The following is a 19,735-nucleotide window of genomic DNA, read 5'->3' as shown; positions in this document are numbered from 1 at the left end:
AACCTGACAGTAGGAATTACAATAGTCCAGCCTGGAAGTAACAAATGCATAGACTAGTTTTTCAGCATTGTTTTGAGACAGGATATTCCTAATTTTTGCAATGTTACGAAGATGAAAAAAGGCTGTTCTTGAGGTTTGTTTTAGATGGGCATTAAAGGATATATCCTGATCAAAAATAACTCCTAGATTTCTGACAGTAGTGCTGGAGGCCAGGGCAATACCATCCAGAGTAGCTATGTCTTTAGATAATGAGGTTCGGAGGTGTTTAGGGCCCAGTACAATAACTTCAGTTTTGTTAGAGTTTAAATTATAGGTCATCCATGATTTTATATCTTTAATGCACGCTTGAAGTTTAGCTAGCTGACTGGTTTCGTCTGGGTTGATTGACAAGTATAATTGGGTGTCTTCCGCATAACAGTGAAAGTTAATTGAGTGTTTCCTAATAATATTACCAAGAGGAAGCATATATAAGGAGAATAGAATTGGTCCAAGCACTGAGCCTTGAGGAACGCCATGGCTAACTTTAGCGTACTTGGAGGATTTATCATTAACATTAACAAATTGAGATCGATCAGAGAAATAGGACTTAAACAAACTTAGAGCAATTCCTTTAATGCCAACTAAGTGTTCCAATCTCCGCAACAGGATTGTATGGTCAATAGTGTCAAATGCAGCACTAAGATCTAGTAAAACAAGAATGGAGACAAGTCCTTGGTCTGCAGCAGTTAGAAAGTCGTTAGTAATTTTCACCAGTGCCGTCTCTGTGCTATGATTCTTTCTATATCCTGATTGAAAGTCATCAAATAAACTATTGCTATGTAGAAAATCACATAACTGATTAGCAACTACATTCTCAAGGATCTTGGATAGAAAGGGAAGGTTAGATATACAGTGCCTTGCGAAAGTATTCGGCCCCCTTGAACGTTTCGACCTTTTGCCACATTTCAGGCCTCAAACATAAAGATATAAAACTGTAATTTTTTGTGAAGAATCAACAACAAGTGGGTCCCAATTATGAAGTGGAACGAAATTCATTGGCTATTTCAAACTTTTTTAACAAATAAAAAACTGAAAAAGTGGGGCTGCAAAATTATTCAGCCCCTTTACTTTCAGTGCAGCAAACTCTCTCCAGAAGTTCAGTGAGGATCTCTGAATGATCCAATGTTGACCTAAATGACTAATGATGATAAATAGAATCCAGCTGTGTGTAATCAAGTCTTCGTGATAAATGCACCTGCTCTGTGATAGTCTCAGAGGTCCGTAGCGCAGAGAGCATCATGAAGAACGGAACACACCAGGCAGGTCCGAGATACTGTTGTGGAGAAGTTTAAAGCCGGATTTGGATACAAAAAGATTTCCCAAGCTTTAAACATCCCAAGGAGCACTGCTGCCGATAATATTGAAATGGAAGGAGTATCAGACCACTACAAATCTACGAAGACCCGGCCGTCCCTCTAAACTTTCAGCTCATACAATGAGAAGACTGATCAGAGATGCAGCTAAGAGGCCCATGATCACTCTGGATGAACTGCAGAGATCTACAGCTGAGGTGGGAGACTCTGTCCATAGGACAACAATCAGTCGTATACTGCACAAATCTGGCCTTTATGGAAGAGTGGCAAGAAGAAAGCCATTTCTTAAAGATATCCATAAAAAGTGTTGTTTAAAGTTTGCCAAAAGCCACCTGGGAGACACACCAAAGAAGGTGGAAGAAGGTGCTGTGGTCAGATGAAACCAAAATCGAACTTTTTGGCAACAATGCAAAATGTTATGTTTGGCGTAAAAGCAACACAGCTCATCACCCTGAACACACCATCCCCACTGTCAAACATGGTGGTGGCAGCATCATGGTTTGGGCCTGCTTTTCTTCAGCAGGGACAGGGAAGATGGTTAAAATTGATGGGAAGATGGATGGAGCCAAATACAGGACCATTCTGGAAGAAAACCTGATGGAGTCTGCAAAAGACCTGAGACTGGGATGGAGATTTGTCTTCCAACAAGACAATGATCCAAAACATAAAGCAAAATCTACAATGGAATGGTTCACAAATAAATATATCCAGGTGTTAGAATGGCCAAGTCAAAGTCCAGACCTGAATCCAATCGAGAATCTGTGGAAAGAACTGAAAACTGCTGTTCACAAACGCTCTCCATCCAACCTCACTGAGCTCGAGCTGTTTTGCAAGGAGGAATGGGCAAAAATGTCGTCGTCTCGATGTGCAAAACTGATAGAGACATACCCCAAGCGACTTACAGCTGTAATCGCAGCAAAAGGTGGCGCTACCAAAGTATTAACTTAAGGGGGCTGAATAATTTTGCACGCCCAATATTTCAGTTTTTTATTTGTTTAAAAGGTTTGAAATATCCAATAAATTTCGTTCCACTTCATGATTGTGTCCCACTTTTTGTTGATTCTTCACAAAAAATTACAGTTTTATATCTTTATGTTTGAGGCCTGAAATGTGGCAAAAGGTCGAAAAGTTCAAGGGGGCCGAATACTTTCGCAAGGCACTGTAGGTCTATAGTTTGCTAAGACCTCAGGATCGAGGGTGGGTTTTTTCAGAAGAGGTTTTATCACAGCTATTTTAAATGACTGCGGTACATAACCTGTTAATAGAGACATATTGATTATATCTAGTAATGAAGTGTTAACCACGGGTAACGCTTCTTTGAGAAGTCTCGTTGTGATGGGATCTAAGAGACAGGTAGATGGCTTAGTTGAGGATATCTTTAACATTAATTGTTGGAGGTCTATAGGATAAAAGCATTCTAAGTATATGTCGGGACTAGTCGTTCTTTCTAGCGGTCCTGCATATAAAGGTGAACTGTTAGAAGTTGAGGGCAAAAGGTGATGAATTTTATCTCTAATTGTTATAATTTTATCATTAAAGAAGCTCATGAAGTCATCACTATTCATAGCTAGAGGAATAGATGGCTCTGTCAGCCTGGCTACAGTGCTGAAAAGAAACCTTGGGTTGTTCTTATTTTCTTCTATTAGTGATGAGTAATAGTCTGATCTGGCCTTTCTTAGGGCCTTCCTATAGGTTTTGAGACTTTCTTGACAATCCAAACGGGATTCTTCCACTTTTGTGGAACGCCATTTACTTTCAAGGTTTCGCGAGATTTGTTTTAATTTGCGAGTTTGGGAGTTATACCAAGGTGCTAATTTCCTTTGCTTCATCATCTTCTTTTTCAGGGGAGTGACGGAGTCTAAGGTCGTCCGTAGGCATGTCGTAGCACCGTCTACAAATGTATCAATTAGAGAGGGACTGAGGTTAACATAAAGGTCCTCTGTTATGTTAAGGCATGACATAGAGTCGAATGTTGTTGGAATATCTTCCTTAAATTTAGCTATAGCACTGTCAGATAGGCATCTAGTGTAGAAGCTTTTATCTAATTTAGTATAGTCAGGTAGTAAGATTTCGAAAGTAATTAAAGAATGATCTGATAATACCGAATTCTGCGAAAATATTATTAAATCCTCAATTTCAATACCATATACCACCACAAGGTCGAGGGTGTGGTTAAAACAGTGCGTCGCCTTGTGCACACTCTGACTGAAACCGACTGAATCCAATAATGAGTTGAAAGCAGTACTAAGGCTATCATTGTCAACGTCCACATGGATATTAAAATCACCTACAATAAGTACTTTGTCTGATTTAAGGACTAAACATGATAAAAACTCTGAGAATTCAGATAAAAATTCAGAATACGGACCTGGAGACCTGTAAATAACAACAAATATAATTGGCTGTAATGTTTTCCATTTTGGATTTTGAAGATTAAGAACAAGACTTTCAAACGAGTTATAATTTAGTTTAGGTTTAGGATTAATTAACAGGCTTGAATCAAAGATGGCTGCAACTCCCCCTCCTCGGCCTGAGCCTCTAGGAATTTGAGTATTAATATGGCTGGGAGGAGTCGCTTCATTTAGACTAACATATTCTTCATGGCCCAGCCAGGTTTCAGTAAGACAAAATAAATCAGTTTTATTATCTGATATCAAATCGTTTACCAATACTGCTTTAGAAGACAGAGATCTAATATTTAATAGTCCACATCTAATTTTCCTATTTTGTTCCGGCTATCGCTTTAATTCCAATTAGGTTGTTAAGTGTAGCGCATCTTTTGTTTACCTTTGATTTAACCAATCTGAGTCGGGGGACAGACACCGTGCTTATTAGACTATGAGTGGGCGACTGCTCAACGGAAGCACAGAGGGGCGGTAGCACTGCACCTCTGATTACTAATATCAAACTTGGGTTGTCAAGGTTTATGTCTGATAAACTCGTTCAGATTTTTGATATGAGAGCGGCACCGTCCCAGGTGGGATGAATGCCGTCTCTCTCAATCAGACCAGGCTTTCCCCAGAACGCCCTCCAGTTATTCACATAGCCCACATCATTAGCTGGGCACCACCCAGACAACCAGCGGTGGAAGGATGACGTACGGCTGTACATTTCATCACTGGTCAGGTTTGGCAGGGGTCCAGAGAAAACTACTGAGTCCGACATTGTCTTTGCGTATGCACAAAGTGACTCAACATTCATTTTAGTGATCTCCCATTTACGACCATTACCACCTACGTGAAGTATGATCTTACTGTATTTATGGTTCTTTTTAGCCAGCAGCTTTAGATGGGTTTCTATATCGCCCGCTCTGGCCCCGGGGACACATATGACCGTAGGTACTGTAGCCGCTGGAGCCGCCGGCTTCACATATCGCAGTATAGAGCTCCCAATAACCAGAGTTGGCTTCTCAGCGGGTGTATCACTGAGTAGGGAGAAACTGTTGGAGAGGCGAAGATGCTCCGGTTTAGAGCGACCATCATCAGGTGCACTCCCTGGTCTAGATCTAACGCTACGCTTCCCTCTAACGCTACGCTTCCCTCGGACAGTCACCCACTCGGACAGCTAGCAGAAGTTAAAGAAGCTACAGTATGTTGGCCCGCATTAACTACATGGCGCTGGCTAGCTACGGAAGCATACGATTCTGATTCCATGGTGCGGAGCCGTGCCTCAAATTCACTAAGCCTTGCCTCCAGAGCAGCGAATATACTACATTTATTACATGTATCGTTATCACTAAAGGAGGCAGAGGAATAACTAAACATCTGACACACAGAGCAAGAAAGAGCAGGAGAGGGAGAGTAATTAGCCATTGCTAATGGCTAAGCTAAAGTAGCTAACAGCGTTTTAACAATTGTAAATTCAGCGAGTCAGTCGCTGTAAATGAAGATAAATATAAGTGCTTGAGTAGAACAATTGTAATTCAAATGCAATCCAGGCAAAAAGCCGCTAATTTAAACAATAAAGCAGAGTTGAGTACGTTTTTGCAGGAGCAGCAAACTAGCGTTTGTAACACGGGAACACCGGAAGTGACACAACACGCTCACCTCTCACACGTCAGCACGTCAATCCTTTGACAGAGTTACTAATTTCCAAGCTAGGTTGTTGACAACAATAGTGTCGTTGTGTTGCAAATGCCAGGGCCGTTTTTTTTATCCCAATCCCTCACTTCTTTGAAGAGAGCAGAGATAACAGCTTCAGTTCCCCATCGTAAAGAGCTGTGTGACAGCAAGGTAAAGTGCCAAAAATATTGTGAATATAGTGTCCAATTAAACTGATATGTTTTTAAGAGCCTAAAATGTTCTGCTGCCACCGTATGCAGCAGGATTTTGCTGAGCTTCTGACTATAGAGAAGTAGCTCATAAAACCACACTTTATAAAATCTGAACTTTGCCCTTGAGATAAAACTTATCAGCTGCCTGACAAAGCTCCACACCTTACATTACGTCATCTGAGACAGACCAGGAAACCCTTTTGTTCCTGTTGAGTTGTCAGTGAGAAGAGACGCAGCTACAGACAGACGGTAAGATTGAACTTTTGTTACAAAGCTGTAACTTCCACTGAGGGAGGAGAGTTACAGAAATGATCACTGAATTACTTAAAATGTGAAATACTTTAACTGCAATCTTATGAAGTAAGTAAGTAATATGGTTTGGTTGTGAGAGCTTGTAGAAAACGATGAGAACTCGCAGAACAAAAAATCTGAACTTGTATGTTAAAATTTGCACTCGTAGAAAATGTTCTGAATGTGAAGTCACAGAAAAAAATATTCACAAATGTGTAGATTGATATTTACATGAACACAAAGACAGCTACAAACTTGTAATGCAACATTTCCTCGTATACTATGTACTCTCTCACATCACAAAGTGGCCAATCAGCGCGCCTCAAATTTCGCAACACTTTTGGCAATACATTTGGTGCAAAACTAATTAGTACCTGTGGACTTAGGCTATGGAGCTCTGAGCCAACAGAACGGGGAAAGCTGGGTTTCTATCGCCAGATGAGGGACAACTCTGTCCGGCTTATTTATGTAGCATGGAAACTTGGTGGAATAGCATGCTAACCAGCCAGCACGCTTCTAAATAAATACCTTTTAATTATCTAAACAGTTTTTAACAATCAAACTGAAACACTGGCGATGAGCTCCAGGTCCTGCAAGTGAAAGTAACTGAGGTAACTTTCTGCAGCACGGAGGGGCACATGGGAGACATTTACCTTCTGGGCTTTCTGCCAGAAATCTCTTAGGTTTAGACAACAACACTACTTAGTTAAGTTTAAGAAAAGATAGTGGTTTGGGTTAAAATAAACCCTTCTGCCAGACAGCCCTGGAGGCAAACTTGTCCCGTGTGCGAGGGAGGGAAACACAATGGACTTCCTGTTTTAACATCTGCTGTTTCTGCTGTTTTCAGCTGCTCTCAGAGACAAAATGGCTTCCATGTCAGAAGAGGATTTCTGCTGTTCGGTCTGTCATGAAGTCTTTAGAGATCCTGTTGTTCTGTCATGTAGCCACAGCTTCTGTAGAGACTGTCTGAAGACCTGGTGGACAGAGAAACCAACACAGGAGTGTCCAGTTTGTAAGAGAAGATCTTCAAGGCCAGAACCACCTCGTAACCTGGACTTAAAGAACCTGTGTGAGAGTTTCTTACAGCAGAGAGATCAGAGAGCTTCAGAGGCTCTCTGCAGTCTGCACTCTGAGAAACTCAAACTCTTCTGTCTGGACCATCCGCAGCCAGTGTGTGTCGTCTGCAGGGATTCAGAAACACACTCCAACCACAGATTCAGACCCATTGATGAAGCTGCACGACAACACAAGAAGAAACTTCAGGAAATTCTGGAGCCCTTAAAGGAGAAGATAAAGGTTTTTGAACAAGTTAAAGAGGAGTGTGATCGTACAGCAGAACACATGAAGGTCCAGGCCCGACACACAGAGACGCAGATTAAGGATCAGTTTAAGAAGCTTCACCAGTTTCTAGAAGAGGAAGAGGAGGCCAGGATGGCTGCACTGAGGGAGGAAGAGGAGCAGAAGAGTCAGAGGATGAAGGAGAAGATGGAGGCTCTGAGCAGAGAGATAGCAGCTCTTTCAGACACAGTCAAAGCCACAGAGGAGCAGCTGAGAGCTGAAGACGTCTCATTCCTGATCAACTACAAGGCTGCAGTGGAAAGAGTCCAGCAGCACCCCCTGCTGGAGGATCCACAGCTGCTCTCAGGAGCTCTGATAGACGAGGCCAAACACCTGGGCAACCTGAGCTTCAACATCTGGAACAAGATGAAGGACATGGTCTCCTACATTCCTCTGATTCTGGACCCAAACACTGCTGGTACAGAAGTCATCCTGTCTGAAGATCTGACCAGTGTGAGACTTGGAAAGGAACAGCAGCTTCCTGATAATCCAGAGAGGTTTGATAAATATCCCTCTGTCCTGGGCTCTGAGGGCTTTAACTCAGGGACTCACAGCTGGGATGTCGAGGTTGGAGACAGTACAGCCTGGAGACTGGGTGTGTTAGCAGAGTCTGTCCAGAGGAAGGGAGTCATACGGTCTGGATTTTGGACAATATATTTCTCTAGAGGTAAATACTCAGCACGGTCACCACCAGCTCCAGGCACTGATCTCCCATTTGAGAAGCAGCTCCAGAGGATCAGAGTGACTCTGGACTGGAACAGAGGAAAGCTGTCGTTCTCTGATCCTGATACTGACAGACACGTACACACCTTCACACACACTTTCACTGAAAATATGTTTCCATACATTTACACTGTTGGTGATCTGAAGATATCACCACTGAAGGTCTGTGTAACAAAACAACAGGTCTGGTAGTCTGTAGTTTTAGGGTGGTGATAATAATAGTTAACAACTATTAAAACATGCACATAAGAGAAGAATTGACCACTTATTTCACTATAATCTCTCTCTCTCTCTCTCTCCCTCTCTCTCTCTCTCTCTCCCTCTCTCTCTCTCTTTCTCTCTCTCTCCACATGTAACTCTCTTATATGAATGTTTACTTGGTTCCACTTTTCCAAGTTAACCTACCGGTTACATACAGATTTTTATACATGTAAATATGGATGTTTAGATGAAAGATTATTGTTCTGTCAATCCATTTACATTGTTGTGATTGTTTGTGTTTAATGTCTGTGTAGTTTTGATGTAAGTCAATATTTTAAGATTATAACTGATTATTTTGAGATTCTGAGCAGAAATTAATGAATTAAAATGAATACATTTCCACTTTAGTTTCCTCATTGTTAGCTTGATATGTTACTGAAACATGTAATATAACTAATGTCAGTTAGTAGTGATGGCCAAATGAAGCTTCGTGAAGCCTTTTCTTTATTTCCTGAGCCCACTAGCGCTCTCTGTTCAACAAAGGGTTGCGAATACACTGAATTGCAGGGCCTTAGACCTTTCTCTTAAAATAAGAGTGCCATATAGTGGGCTCAGAAAATGCTTCACAAAGCTTCATTTGGCCATCGCTATCAGTTAGTATTTACTGGATAGTTGTGTCAGGCTGGCTGAGTGCTTAGGCAGGAAACAGAGTTCTGGATCCAAAATGCCCAGAAAAATCCAGACTTACGTGAGTCTTTAAATGATGGAATCCAAACCAAGGTGGAAGCTCCAAAATAACTGAACTCCTCAAAGGCAAAATATACAACACAAGGGGTAAGGAACAGGAAACAAGCAGGTATGCTCAACAACGATGACGACATGACAAGGACTAAACATAACAGGACATTAAATACAGGGGCAAACAAGCAGGGAGGGAGCAAACAAAGCTAAGCCAAGACACATGAAACTAAACAATGCATTCTCATGAATGGGTTTGTATGGTATCATACGGAAATTAGGAGACCTCCGACTGGTCATGTGACATCGACTACTGAGCTCTGTGCTACATTGTCAAGCAGTAGCGCTATAAGCCACCAACTGGCAGTCGATCCTTATAGTTTGGGCTGAAAGTGAACAAGGGGTGTTCTATTTCAATCCCCCGCCCACTTTCCCTCTGCTCTCCAAGTGGCCACCATGTGACATGTGCTGTTACGTCATACCAAGAGCTGAGGGGAAGTGAAGGAGGGCATGTTGAAACACTAATGAAATACAGCTTCTGACTATGGAGAAGTAGCTCAAATATCCACACTGAAAAACACATCTGAACTGTCCCTTTAAGATAAAACTTATCAGCTGCATGAGAAAGCTCCAAACCTTACATCATCTGAGACAAAACAGGAAACCAGTTAGTTCCTGTTTAGTTGTCAGTGAGAAGAGACGCATCGACAGACAGACGGTAAGCTTTATGCCAGAAATCTCTTAGGTTTAGACAACAAAACTACTTAGTTAAGTTTAGATAGAAGAAGATAGTGGTTTGGGTTAAAATTAGTGCTGTCAGTTAAACGCATTATTAACGGCGTTAACGCAAACCCATTTTAACAGCATAAAAAATTTTTAGCGCGAGATTAACGTTCTTTTTGGCCTAGAAAACTTGTTTTTTCACATGCTGTTGCAACAACTTGTAACTTTAGAAAAACTACAACACCACACCGGATCTAGCTAGACCGGAAACTAAACAACATGCACGCTGCACACACTTGTTTGCACTTGCTTGCGAGCCGGCCAAAGAGTAGTACATACCTGCAAACTAGTTGCTTTTTGGCGAAAATCGCCGTTTTGAATGGGGTCTGAGACCCGGTGCTAATACGGCACCGTAGCCTTAACGACCGTTATCTACCGGACCGAATAGCAACGCAGATTTCGATGCCTTATTTAGGTGCCACTTAGATGACTGCGCTTCTCTCTGATGCTCTGAAAACGGACGTTAGAGGGAACTGAAACATTGCCGCACGGGACACTAGTTAACACTACACTTAGCAGCAGGTAACGTTAGCCTATCATTAGCTAGCAGCTGGAGTGAACACGGTTAAAATGCTGACAGTTAAACAATGTAAAGTGTGTCTGTATTTCACTGGAGAGGATTCCAACACCGGACTGTAGCTGCCGTTGTCTGAAAAACACAGTCATGATGTTATTTTACTCGCCTCGCCGGCCTCATGGTGCATTCAAAGTAATTGTAAAATACCCTTTTCCCATCCAGTTGTTGTTTTCGCCGTTTTGTGCTCCGTTTTTTTTTAGATCAACTTTTTATTGTTTTATATTTTTTAACATACAGAACAGACAAATACAATTGAACAAGGTGCTCCTTTTTTAAATATATATATATATATACATGTTTCCGTTCAGGCACAATACCGTAAAAGTATTGCTGTTGCATGTTGATAAGAGCATTAAAAGGAGAAAAAAATAATGGGACAAAAAGAAATCAGGGGACATTTAAACTAGATATCAGTGTGCGATTAATTGCGACTTAACTATGACATTAATGCGATTAAATATTTTAATCGTTTGACAGCACTAGTTAAAATAAACCTCTTCTGGGAAAAAGCCCTGAAGGCAAACTTGTCCCGTGTGCAAGGGAGAAAAACAAAACTGACTTCCTGTTTTAACGTCTGCTCTTTCTGCTGTTTTCAGCTGCTCTCAGAGACGAAATGGCTTCCATGTCAGAGGAGGATTTCTGCTGTTTGGTCTGTCATAAAGTCTTTAGAGATCATGTTCTTCTGTCATGTAGCCACAGCTTCTGTAAAGACTGTCTGAAGACCTGGTGGAGAGAGAAACAGGCACAGGAGTGTCCAGTTTGTAAGAGAAGATCTTCAAGGCCAGAACCACTTCGTAACCTGGAGTTAAAGAAGCTGTGTGAGAGTTTCTTACAGCAGAGAGATCAGAGAGCTTCAGAGGCTCTCTGCAGTCTGCACTCTGAGAAACTCAAACTCTTCTGTCATTATCATCAGCAGCCATTGTGTGTCATCTGTCTACATTCAGAAAAACACTCCAAACACAGAATCAGACCCATCGATGAAGCTGCACGAAAACACAAGAAGAAACTCCAGGAAACTCTGGAGCCGTTAAAGGAGAAGATAAAGGTTTTTGAACAAGTTAAAGTGAAGTTTGATCAAACAGCAAAACACCTGAAGGTCCAGGCCCGACGCACAGAGACGCAGATTAAGGATCAGTTTAAGAAGCTTCACCAGTTTCTAGAAGAGGAAGAGGAGGCCAGGATGGCTGCACTGAGGAAGGAAGAGGAGCAGAAGAGTCAGAGGATGAAGGAGAAGATGGAGGCTCTGAGCAGAGAGATAGCAACTCTTTCAGAAACAGTCAGAGCTACAGAGGAGCAGCTGAGAGCTGAAGACATCTCATTCCTGATCAACTACAAGGCTGCAGTGGAAAGAATCCAGCAGAGCACCTTACTGGATGATCCACATCTGCTCTCAGGAGCTCTGATAGACGAGGCCAAACACCTGGGCAACCTGAGCTTCAACATCTGGAACAAGATGAAGGACAGGGTCTCCTACACTCGTCTTATTCTGGACCCAAACACTGCTAATCCAAAACTCATCCTGTCTGAAGATCTGACCAGTATGAGATGGGGAGAGAAACAGCTGCTTCCTGATAATCCAGAGAGGTTTGATTTACTCTTTTCTGTCCTGGGCTCTGAGGGCTTTAACTCAGGGACTCACCGCTGGGATGTCGAGGTTGGAGACAGTGCAGACTGGGTACTGGGTGTGTTAGCAGAGTCTGTCGAGAGGAAGGGAGGCATACGGTCTGGATTATGGAGAATAAGGTTCTCTGAACGTAAATACTCAGCGTGGTCTCCACCAGCTCCATGCACTGATCTCCCGTCTAAGAAGCAGCTCCAGAGGATCAGAGTGACTCTGGACTGGAACAGAGGAAAGCTGTCGTTCTCTGATCTTGATACTAACACACACATACACACCTTCACACACACTTTCACTGAGAAGATGTTTCCATACATTTACACTGTTGGTGATCTGAAGATATCACCACTGAAGGTCTGTGTGACAAAAAAACAGGTCTGATAGAGTCTGTAGTTTTAGGGTGGTGATAATATTAGTAAACAACTATTAAAACATGCACATAAGAGGAGATTTGACCACTTATTTCACTATAATCTCTCTCTCCCTCTCTCTCTCTCTCCACGTGTAACTATCTTATAAGAGTGTTTACTTGCTTCCACATACAGATGTTTATACATGTAAATATGAATGTTTAGATGAAACATTATTATTGTTCTGTTCTGTCAATCCATTTAAATTGTTGTGATTGTGTTTAATGTCTGTGTGTTGTTTTGATGTAAATCAATATTTAAGATTATAACTGATTATTTTGAGATGTTAAGCAGAGATGAATAAATTTAAATGAATAAATTACAACTTTTTGGTTTCCTCATTGTTAGCTTGATATGTTACTGAAACATGTAATTTAACTAATGTCAGCTAGTATTTACTTCATACTTTATATTTAGTGGATAGATGTGTCAGGCTGGCTGAGTGCTTAGGCAGGAAACAGAGTTCTGGACCCAAAATGCCCAGAAAAATCCAGACTTAACGTGAGTCTTTAAACGAGGGAATCCAAACCAAGGTGGAAGCTCCAAAATAACTAAACTCCTCAAATGCAAAAGATACTATACAAGGGGTAAGTAAACAGGAACAGGGAACAAGCAGCTCACAACGATGACGACATGACAAGAACTAAACATAACAGAGCAAATTAAATACAGGGGCAAATGAGCAGGAAGGGAGCAAACAGGTGAAAAGGGTTAGGGACAAATCAGACTCAAACAGGAAACAAAGCTAAACCAAGACACATGAAACTAAACAATGCATTCTCATGAACGGGTTCATATGATATCATACAAACTAGGAGACCTCAGACTGGTCATGTGACATCGACTACAGAGCTCCGTGCTACAGAGCAGCAGTTGCTGAATGTTTAAGCAGCTACAGAGCATTGTGCCACAGGTTAAGGTGCTCCATCAGGTCAGCGGTAGTTGGTGGTATAGTTACCCCAGAATAAGTGACTATGAGCCGGGTACAGAGCAACATGAGCTGTCGGTCATTTCAGCGGAGATGACGGTTAAGATTAGGCAAGAAAAAGTGAGCGTTATGCGGTGAGGAAAGTTAAGTTTTGGCAGAAAAACGACTAGTTAAGTTTAGGAAAAGGTTGTGGTTTGCATGGGAGCGTGCCTATGTTCCCACAGCCCTTTGTTCCCACATTTCTAAGATTTTATTCTAAATTAGGCCCCATGTTCCCACATTTGCTTTTTCATAAATATATATCAGATTGTATCCCCCTTTCTCCCAATTTGGTAGCCAATTACATCCAACCTGTTATCCAGTAGCAAAGGACTACAGATGGAATGTAACCCTAACATAGGGCCTAATTTAAGAAAAACTTAGAATTGTGAGATGCTTGGGCTGTGGGAACATAAGGCTGACCATGTTTCTAACACTCCCAAGGAACATGCATTACCTGGGTGAAATTCTTTAGTTTTTCTCTCTGGCTTGAAAGTCCTGTAATTTATTGCCAACCCATCCCGATCCCCCTCTGACCTCCTCCCTGCACGACCAGCCACGTTCTTATACAGTATCAGTCAATGTGGTGCATTCGGCAAAAAAATTTGTAAATCATACAAATTACAGCGCTTAACTTTTCATAGCTTATTGAACGTATGGTTAATGAGAAGAGGCTGAACTAAACACTACAAAATAATACAAGAAGTAAACCAAGCGAAACATACAAAATGAGTACAGAAAAATCTGAACAAATAACATGAAACAGGAATCAACCAAAACAGAGCAAGAGTTAACAAAATAAAACAGGAAAAAGCAGCAGGAATCCACAACCCTAACAAGTTGTATGTGTGATTTCTTTATTTCCAACATTGTCTGTAAATGCATAAAAGATACATTCTGTTTTTGCAAAATATAAACATTAATATGATTAATCATGATACAGATCACAAACGTTATAAATCAGAGACTCATGCAATTGATTACCAATATTTATTTAAGGGAGACTGCAGGTATTAATGTGTAAAAAGCACTAATGATACTTTATATGAAATTTGTATAGCGCCTTTTATGCAAGAAATAGGCCTACTGTACAATAAGGAAACAGCATGACATAAGGAGACATAGAATGAACATAAAAATGGGGATAGAAGGCCATAATTAATGGAAATAAGATCGGAAAATGAAACACACATGAGTAGCTGAAACAGTAGCGCTATAAGCCTACAACTGGCAGCCAATCCTTATAGTTTGGGCTGAAAGTGAACAAGGGGTGCGTTCCATTTCAATCCCCCGCCCACTTTCCCTCTGCTCTAAATGGCCACCGTGTGACATATGCTGTTACGTCATACCAAGGGCTGAGGGGAAGTGAAGGAGGGCATGTTGAAACACTAATGAAACACAGCTTCTGACTATGGAGAAGTAACTCAAATATCCACACTGAAAAAACACATCTGAACTGTCCCTTTAAGATAAAACTCATCAGCTGCATGAGAAAGCTCCACACCTTACAGTACGTCATCTGAGACAGACCAGGTAAACCAGTTTATTCCTGTTGAGTTGTCAGTGAGAAGAGACGCACCAACAGACAGACGGTAAGATTTACAATTTATTACAAAGCTGTGACTTTAACTGAGGGTGGACAGTTAAAGGAAGGAGCTCTGAAGTACTGAAGAAGTGAAATACTTTAACTGTAATCTGCTGTAGACTGAAAAAAAAACACTTAGAGACTCAAAGTTAAAGTAACTGAGGCAACTTTGTGCAGCAGGGAGGGGGCACACGGGAGACGTTTACCTTCTGGGATTTCTGCCAGAAATCTCTTAGGTTTAGACAACAAAACTACTTAGTTAAGTTTAGGAAAAGATAGTGGTTTGGGTTAAAATAAACCCTCCTAGCAGACAGCCCTGAAGGCAAACTTGTCCCGTGTGCGAGGGAGAGAAACACAACTGACTTCCTGTTTTAACGTCTGCTGTTTCTGCAGTTTTCAGCTGCTTTCACAGACTAAATGGCTTCCATGTCAGAGGAGAATTTCTGCTGTTCGGTCTGTCATGAAATCTTCAGAGATCCGGTTCTTCTGTCATGTAGCCACAGCTTCTGTAAAGACTGTCTGAAGAGCTGGTGGGCAGAGAAACAGACACAGGAGTGTCCAGTTTGTAAAAGAAGATCTTCAAGGCCAGAACCACCTCGTAACCTGGAGTTAAAGAAGCTGTGTGAGAGTTTCTTACAGCAGAGAGATCAGAGAGCTTCAGAGGCTCTCTGCAGTCTGCACTCTGAGAAACTCAAACTCTTCTGTCTGGACCATCAGCAGCCAGTGTGTCTCGTCTGTCTACATTCAGAAAAACACACCAACCACAGAATCAGACCCATCGATGAAGCTGCACGACAACACAAGAAGGAACTTCAGAAAACTCTGGAGCCGTTAAAGGAGAAGATAAAGGTTTTTGAACAAGTTAAAGTGAAGTGTGATCAAACAGCAAAACACCTGAAGGTCCAGGCCCGACGCACAGAGAGACAGATTAAGGATCAGTTTAAGAAGCTTCACCAGTTTCTAGAAGAGGAAGAGGAGGCCAGGATGGCTGCACTGAGGGAGGAAGAGGAGCAGAAGAGTCAGAAGATGAAGGAGAAGATGGAGGCTCTGAGCAGAGAGATAGCAGCTCTTTCAGACACAGTCAGAGCCACAGAGGAGCAGCTGAGAGCTGAAGACGTCTCATTCCTGATCAACTACAAGGCTGCAGTGGAAAGAGTCCAGCAGAGCCCCCTGCTGGAGGATCCACAGCTGCTCTCAGGAGCTCTGATAGACGAGGCCAAACACCTGGGCAACCTGAGCTTCAACATCTGGAACAAGATGAAGGAGATGGTCTCCTATTATCCTCTGATTCTGGATCCAAACACTGCTCATCCAAGACTCATCCTGTCTGAAGATCTGACCAGTTTTAGACTAGGAGAGGAACAGCAGCTTCCTGATAATCCAGAGAGGTTTGATTATCACTGGTATGTCCTGGGCTCTGAGGGCTTTAACTCAGGGACTCACAGCTGGGATGTCGAGGTTGGAGACAGTACATTTTGGAGACTGGGTGTGTTAGCAGAGTCTGTCCAGAGGAAGGGAGGCTTACCTTCTGGATTATGGAGAATATGGTTCTCAAAAGGTAAATACTCAGCTCTGTCTCCATCAGCTGCAGACACTGTTCTTCCATTTAAGAAGAAGCTCACAAGGATCAGAGTGACTCTGGACTGGAACAGAGGAAAGCTGTCGTTCTCTGATCCTGATACTAACACACACATACACACCTTCACACACACTTTCACTGAGAAGATGTTCCCATTAATTTACACTTTTTGTAATCTGAAGATATCACCACTGAATGTCTGTGTGACAAAACAACATGTCTAACGGAGTCTGTAATTTTAGGTGATGATAATAATAGTAAAAAAGTATTCACTTCCTAAATGTAAATTTGGTCCATCTATTATATATAGAATGAATATTAACAGAATAATGGTTGTTAATATAAAGGATAGTAAACTGATTGCAGCGGTACAGAAAACGGCTGAATGAAAATTAATGAAACACAACAAAAGGTTTAAAAAGCTAAAAGTAATCCTAATGCAATCTAAAATAATCAGAAATAAAACAAACAGAATATACAAATGGAGGCGATACTAAAAAGTGACAGGAGTTACAGCCACACTCAACAGGAGGGGCAACTAGAGAGAAGTGGCCAAAAACTTCATGCAAAAACAACAAACGAAATTAAATAATAAATCAATCAAAAAAACAAGTCACAACAAAAGGCATAAGTTAAAACATGCACATAAGAGAAGAATTGGCCACTTAGTTCACTATAAACTCTCTCTCTCCCTCCCCCTCTCTCTCTCTCCCTCTCTCTCTCCACATGTAACTCTCTTATAAGAATGCTTACTTGCTTCCGTATTTTTAAGTTAACCTGCCGGTTTAATACTGATGTTTTTACATGTAAATATGGATGTTAAGATGAAACATTATTATTGTTGTTCTGTTCTGTCAATCCATTGAAATTGTTGTGATTATTTTAGTGTTTAATGTCTGTGTAGTTTTGATGTAAGTCAATATGTTATGATTATATTATATAATTAATATATATTATTTTATATGATTATTATATTATGAGATGCTGAGCAGAAATGAATAAATTAAAATGAATAAATTTCAACTTTTTAGTTTCCTCATTGCTTGATATGTTACTGAAACATGTAATATAACTAATGTCAGTTAGTAGTGATGGCCAAATGAAGCTTCGTGAAGCCTTTTCTTTATTTCCTGAGCCCACTAGATGGCGCTCTCTGTTCAACAAAGGGTTGCGAATACACTGAATTGCAGGGCCTTAGGCCTTTCTCTTAAAACAAGAGCGCCATATAGCGGGCTCAGAAAATAAAGAAAATGCTTCACAAAGCTTCATTTGGCCATCACTATCAGTTAGTATTTACTTTATTTATATTTTACTATTTATACTTTATATTTACTGGATAGTTGTGTCAGGCTGGCTCAGTGCTTAGGCAGGAAACAGATTTCTGGATCCAAAATGCCCAGAAAAATCCAGACTTACATGAGTCTTTAAATGCTGGAATTCAAACCAAGGTGGAAGCTCCAAAATAATAACTAAACTCCTCAAAGGCAAAATATACTACACAAGGGGTAAATAAACAGGAACAGGGAACAAGCAGGTACACTCCACAACGATGAAAACATGACAAGGTCTAAACATAACAGGACATTGAATACAGGGGCAAATGAGCAGGAAGGGAGCAAACAGGTGAAAAGGTTTAGGGACAAATCAGACTCAAACAGGAAACAAAGCTAAACCAAGACACATGAAACTAAACAATGCATTCTCATGAACGGGTTCATATGATATCATACAAACTATGTCATGTGACATCGGCTACAGAGCAGCAGTTGCTGAATGTTTAAGCCGCTACAGAGCATTGTGCCACAGGCTACGGTGCTCTGTCAGGTCAGTGGTAGTTGGTGGTATAGTTAGCCCAGAATAAGTGACTGAGGACTCACAGCTGGGATGTCGAGGTTGGAGAAAGTGCAGACTGGGTACTGGGTGTGTTAGCAGAGTCTGTCCTAGAAAAAGTGAGCGTTATGCGGTGAGGAAAGTTAAGTTTTGGCACAAAAACGACTAGTTAAGTTTAGGAAAAGGTTGTGGTTTGCATGGGAGCGTGCCTATGTTCCCACAGCCCTTTGTTCCCACATTTCTAAGATTTTATTCTAAATTAGGCCCCGTGTTCCCACATTTGCTTTTTCATAAATGTATATCAGATTGTATCCCCCTTTCTCCCAATTTGGTAGAAAAATTACACCCAACCTATTATCCAGTAGCAAAGGACTACAGATGGAATGTAACCCTAACATAGGGCCTAATTTAAGAAAAACTTAGAAATGTGGGATCCTTGGGCTGTGGGAACATAGGGCTGACCATGTTTTTATTATAACACTCCCAAGGAACACACATTACCTGGGTGAAAGTCTTTAGTTTTTCCCAGGAAGCGAACCCTGCTCTCTGGCTTGAAAGTCCTGTTTGTTATCGCCAAACCCATGGCCTCCTGACCTTCTCACTGCGCGACCAGCCACATTCTTATACAGCAGTCGTCAATGTGGTGCATTCAGGAAGAAAAACGTGTAAATCATACAAATTACAGCGCTTAACTTTTTATAGTAATCGAATGTTTGGTTCATGAGAACAGGCTGAACTAAACACTGTAAAATAATACAGGAAGGAAACCAAGAGAAACATACAAGACGAGTACAGAAAAAAATAGAACAAATAACAAGAAACAGGAATCAACCAAAACAGAGCAAAAGTTAACAAAATAAAACAGGAAACATTACAGCAGGAACCAACAAGCCTAACAAGTTGTATGTGTTATTTCTTTATTTCCAACATTGTCTGTAAATTCATGAAAGATATATTCTGTTTTTGCGAGATATAAACATTAATATGATTGATCATGATACAGATCACAAACTTTATAAATCAGAGACTCATGCAGCTGATTACCAAGCTTTATTTAAATGAGTTTGCAGGTATTTATGATGTGTAAAAACCAGTAATGATACTTTTTATGAAGATTTTATAGCGCTTATTATACAAGAAATAGGCCTACTGTACAATAAGGAAACAGCATGACATAGAATGAACATAAAAATGGGGATAGAAAGCCATAATTAATGGAAATAAGTCAAATAAAAAAACTGCAGTAGCTGAAGCAGTAGCACTATGAGCCTACAACTGGCAGTCGATCCTTATAGTTTGGGCTGAAAGTGAAGAAGGCGTGCGTTTTATTTCAATCCCCCACCCACTTTCCCTCTGCTCTCCAAGTGGCCACCGTGTGACATATGCTGTTATGTCATACCAAGGGCTGAGGGGAAGTGAAGGAGGGCATGTTGAAACACTAATTAAACTCAGCTTCTGACTATGGAGATG

General features: G+C 41.1%; 3 protein-coding genes across 3 annotated transcripts; all 3 read left to right on the top strand.

Moving 5' to 3' along the window:
- The first annotated feature begins 5,833 nt into the window (after positions 1–5,833).
- On the top strand, positions 5,834–8,540 carry LOC120547643 (tripartite motif-containing protein 35-like). The gene is made up of 2 exons (XM_039783165.1): positions 5,834–5,874; positions 6,764–8,540. The coding sequence occupies exon 2, from the start codon at positions 6,781–6,783 to the stop codon at positions 8,167–8,169; it is 1,389 nt and encodes a 462-aa protein (XP_039639099.1). The 5' UTR covers positions 5,834–5,874; positions 6,764–6,780; the 3' UTR covers positions 8,170–8,540.
- A 1,025-nt stretch (positions 8,541–9,565) lies between these two features.
- LOC120547645 (E3 ubiquitin-protein ligase TRIM39-like) lies at positions 9,566–12,529 on the top strand. Its single transcript, XM_039783168.1, has 2 exons — positions 9,566–9,634; positions 10,873–12,529. The coding sequence occupies exon 2, from the start codon at positions 10,890–10,892 to the stop codon at positions 12,273–12,275; it is 1,386 nt and encodes a 461-aa protein (XP_039639102.1). The 5' UTR covers positions 9,566–9,634; positions 10,873–10,889; the 3' UTR covers positions 12,276–12,529.
- A 2,296-nt stretch (positions 12,530–14,825) lies between these two features.
- LOC120547646 (E3 ubiquitin-protein ligase TRIM39-like) lies at positions 14,826–17,342 on the top strand. The gene is made up of 2 exons (XM_039783169.1): positions 14,826–14,863; positions 15,250–17,342. Exon 2 carries the CDS (start codon positions 15,274–15,276, stop codon positions 16,657–16,659), a length of 1,386 nt encoding a protein of 461 aa, XP_039639103.1. The 5' UTR covers positions 14,826–14,863; positions 15,250–15,273; the 3' UTR covers positions 16,660–17,342.
- Positions 17,343–19,735: the final 2,393 nt, after the last annotated feature.

This window comes from Perca fluviatilis, chromosome 19, assembly GCF_010015445.1.
Source record: "Perca fluviatilis chromosome 19, GENO_Pfluv_1.0, whole genome shotgun sequence".
Classification (NCBI taxonomy): Eukaryota; Metazoa; Chordata; class Actinopteri; order Perciformes; family Percidae; genus Perca; species Perca fluviatilis.
The sequence above is the reverse complement of the archived record's forward strand: the minus strand, read 5'-3'. Positions and strand labels throughout refer to the sequence as shown.